The sequence below is a fragment of the Triticum dicoccoides genome, chromosome 5B (assembly GCF_002162155.2).
Source record: "Triticum dicoccoides isolate Atlit2015 ecotype Zavitan chromosome 5B, WEW_v2.0, whole genome shotgun sequence".
Classification (NCBI taxonomy): domain Eukaryota; kingdom Viridiplantae; phylum Streptophyta; class Magnoliopsida; order Poales; family Poaceae; genus Triticum; species Triticum dicoccoides.
The window spans coordinates 173,063,250-173,066,398 of NC_041389.1; the positions used below are offsets into that span (position 1 = coordinate 173,063,250).

The following is a 3,149-nucleotide window of genomic DNA, read 5'->3' on the forward strand; positions in this document are numbered from 1 at the left end:
GGCTCCCTTCCCGCTCAAAATTTGGGAAGAGGACCAGGGCCTCTATAAATAGGGCAAGCCACCACAAAGATGCAAACTTTGAAGAAAGATATTATTAAAAAGTAGTTGTAACTCATTCTCTCTTGGGTTTAGCCTACATGTTATGTTCATGAGTTGATTGCTGGACTCGAATACAACACCATTCGGGGGAGTTAGTGAGATAGAAGAGTCTGCTACTGGTGAAGACCATTTTGTCCCTATTCTGAATTTCTCTCATCACCTGTAGTGCGACATTTGTGAAAAAATGAAGGGAATTTAACATTTCTGTATGACATACATGGTATGCGAAATTAGTTCTGTACCTGATTGAGCAACGGACGACCAAGAATACAAATGCAAAGGCGGTGCCGGGACTGTGGGGGCAAGTGTATATTACTTGATTCAGTATGAAAATACATTAGACATGGATACAAACAAGGCTCTGCCATAGTTCTTCACAACATACTGCATGCATAAGTTGAAGGGGTTTCCTAAAAAAAGCGGCATGCTGTACTTTGTCACTCCTAAGGGGCAAGCACGTTGTTGAAGTAGGATAACCACAATCAGCGTCCATCAACGGGATATCACAGGCTTCAAGTACAATTTGTACAAAGTTTGTTACTTTGTCTAGCTTTTTTGCCCTAAATCATGGGCGCTCTCAATACATGCACCTCTGAAGAATAAAAAGCACCCATATAAGCTTAAATTGCTTGGCCGAGGTCGGATGTAAAAAACAAACTTGTTCCTTGTTGTTATAGAAATACATCGCATGAGCTTCAGTTATTTTATATTTGCTATTTTGGATTGCCAGAGTTCATGTTTCCCTCCAACCTGAATGAGCAAAAATGTAGGCCTCATCAGTATAGAGGACAACTCTAGAGCTAATGGAACTGCATAACCTCCATATATCTGCGCCAGGCTTTTTTCTCAAATATCTGCATCAGGCTTTTTTTTGCTCAAATATCTGCATCAGGCTTGACTATCAACTACTCGGTAGAAGTTGAAATCGAGCTCAACCATTGTGCAAAAAAAAACAGTTCAGAAAATACATCACGCCTTTGTCGACAGTATGCAAGAATCATACCTGAACACTACATGTAGACATGGTGAGAGAAGTTGTTACATGTGGGAGTTATAGACAAGAAAACAGCTAGCCATTCCTATTGTACAGATTTTGAAGTCTTAGGATGTGGTAAAATTCTAGGTAAGTAGGTTAGCCCTGTCATACTTGTCATTTGGATCAAGATGGTTGTTATACATCTCTGACCTCCTCCTCAGTCCATCAGGTAAAGAGAAAATCATGCAAGGCTATATTTATAAGCAAGGCACATACCTGTTTCACACCAGCAAGTCACTCCTCACGTACATGTTAAAAATGAGTTCATAAGCTTTATTGCCATTGCACCTAGGCTAGGCTGTACTATCCCCGCAAACAATAGTAGTGGGCATCAGGCAACAGAATAGAAAATGCATATAATTAATTTCCCTGCATGTACAAAGAAAAATTATCCAGGGCAGCGTGGTGGCAGTATGGCAGGGAGTCAAAATCATGCCTGAAGGATAGCCACAGAGTGAAGGGCAGGAGAGTCGGCTGTAGGGGTGTGGTGAATGCGTCCATGGGGCAGCAGCCGAGCATCGAAGCGGCGGACGGCGATGGTAACCTGTGCTAAAGGAGAGACCAGCGAGTAGCAGCCATCGATGCCAACTGTATTGCCTCATTTGTGTACAAAAAGAAAAGAAAAAACTGCATTCTTCACCATCAGTGTTGGAGTGCGGCCAGTGCCAATCAACCTGCGAGTAACAGCGAATGGGGCTTCAGGGTTGCCCGCGCTGCTGGAGGAATTTAGAATCAGTTCTACGCCATTCTGCAAATCACCAGAGCAATTTAGAATCCATCATCTAGAAATTGCTTTAGAAGGCATGCAAGAACAAAGGGGTGGTATCCGTACCTTGGATGGATCGGCCTGGGCCTTCTTCAAGAGTTGAGCGCTGAACCTCCTGATGATTGGACGATTGATCCATGCCGGGCCGGTAGCTGGATCTTGCCGTTGTAGCGAACAAGACGAGATTCAGTTCAGGACGAAGAATGGAAAAAGAATGGAAGAAATAAAAACAGGATGGGCATTCGATCCTTGCGTTGATTTTCTTACCCGTCGAGGACCTGGCCGTGGCGTGGACGACGTTGCCAATGTCCCCGAGCACATGCATGTTTCCTACCGCACCAGGGCAGCCGACACCGGCGGTGGCGGCCTTGAGCTTCCCTGCTGGTACTGCAACACCTGAATATCACCAAAGAGAAACATGATTAAACATCAAGGAGTTGCTTGTTTGAATTAAACATCAAGGAGTTTCTTGTTTGACGCATGAATCGGGCAACAAATTCAATCGCATCAGATTTCCCTGGTTGGATACGTAGATAAAAATCAGATCTTGGGAAATTAGAGTCTTATGAAAAACAGGCAGAGAGAAACCCAACGGTGCAGGCGTGACCAAATCGAGAGCCACTACAGCGGTGTTCTCGACACGGCGTGGTGAGGAAGATAGATTCGACGGGTACGCGGATGTGCGGCTCACCTCTGTTGGCCGCCGGCTGTGGTGCCTGTTGTTTTGGCACCTGAAAGAAACATGGCAGAGCGGCAACGTTCGATTCCTCCGATCCAGGACGCATTGCATCGCATGGGCGTGGAGAGAGAGAGATAGAGAGATAGATAGAGAGAGAGAGAGAGAGAGGCGGAGGAGCGGTTGGTGATGACTCCGTACGGCGGCGTGCGTCTCTCCTGGGAGTGGTAGGGATTTTTGGTAGGGGAGGAATTGACATGGAGGGATTAGCGTGATTGGTGGGATTAGCGGGAGGCAGCGTGTGGAATATTCCTCCATCGGTGAAGTGCGTTCAGTCATTATAAATTGCTAATCACACATTTGACTCGGGATTGAATAAATCATAATCATTAGATTTTATTCAGTGGGTTTAATATAGCGGTGCTAATCAGCCTGGGTACATTTGTTGTGTGGCTTTATGAAAGAAATAGTTCGATTGTTTAATAGTACTAGAAGAACGCCCGTGCGTTGCAATGGGGCCACATTAACTTTAAGAGTTCAATATTACGACATTGGCGACCTTTTTTACCATC

At 45.0% G+C, this 3,149-nt stretch overlaps 1 protein-coding gene across 3 annotated transcripts; it reads right to left on the reverse strand.

The window, feature by feature from the left end:
* Positions 1-265: 265 nt before the first annotated feature.
* On the reverse strand, positions 266-2,748 carry LOC119307993. Of its 3 annotated transcripts, XR_005149690.1 has the most exons (5): positions 2,593-2,748; positions 2,169-2,297; positions 1,968-2,059; positions 1,352-1,883; positions 266-849 (listed from the first exon to the last, which is right to left on the reverse strand). XR_005149690.1 is itself a non-coding variant. In XM_037584107.1 (4 exons), exons 1-4 carry the CDS (start codon positions 2,684-2,686, stop codon positions 1,734-1,736), a joined length of 465 nt encoding a protein of 154 aa, XP_037440004.1. In that variant the 5' UTR covers positions 2,687-2,748; the 3' UTR covers positions 266-1,733. The 3 variants fall into 3 exon arrangements, 2 of the variants coding, with proteins under 2 accessions (XP_037440004.1, XP_037440005.1); XM_037584107.1 differs by having other exon boundaries at positions 266-1,883; XM_037584108.1 differs by having other exon boundaries at positions 267-1,883; positions 1,968-2,053; positions 2,593-2,745.
* Positions 2,749-3,149: the final 401 nt, after the last annotated feature.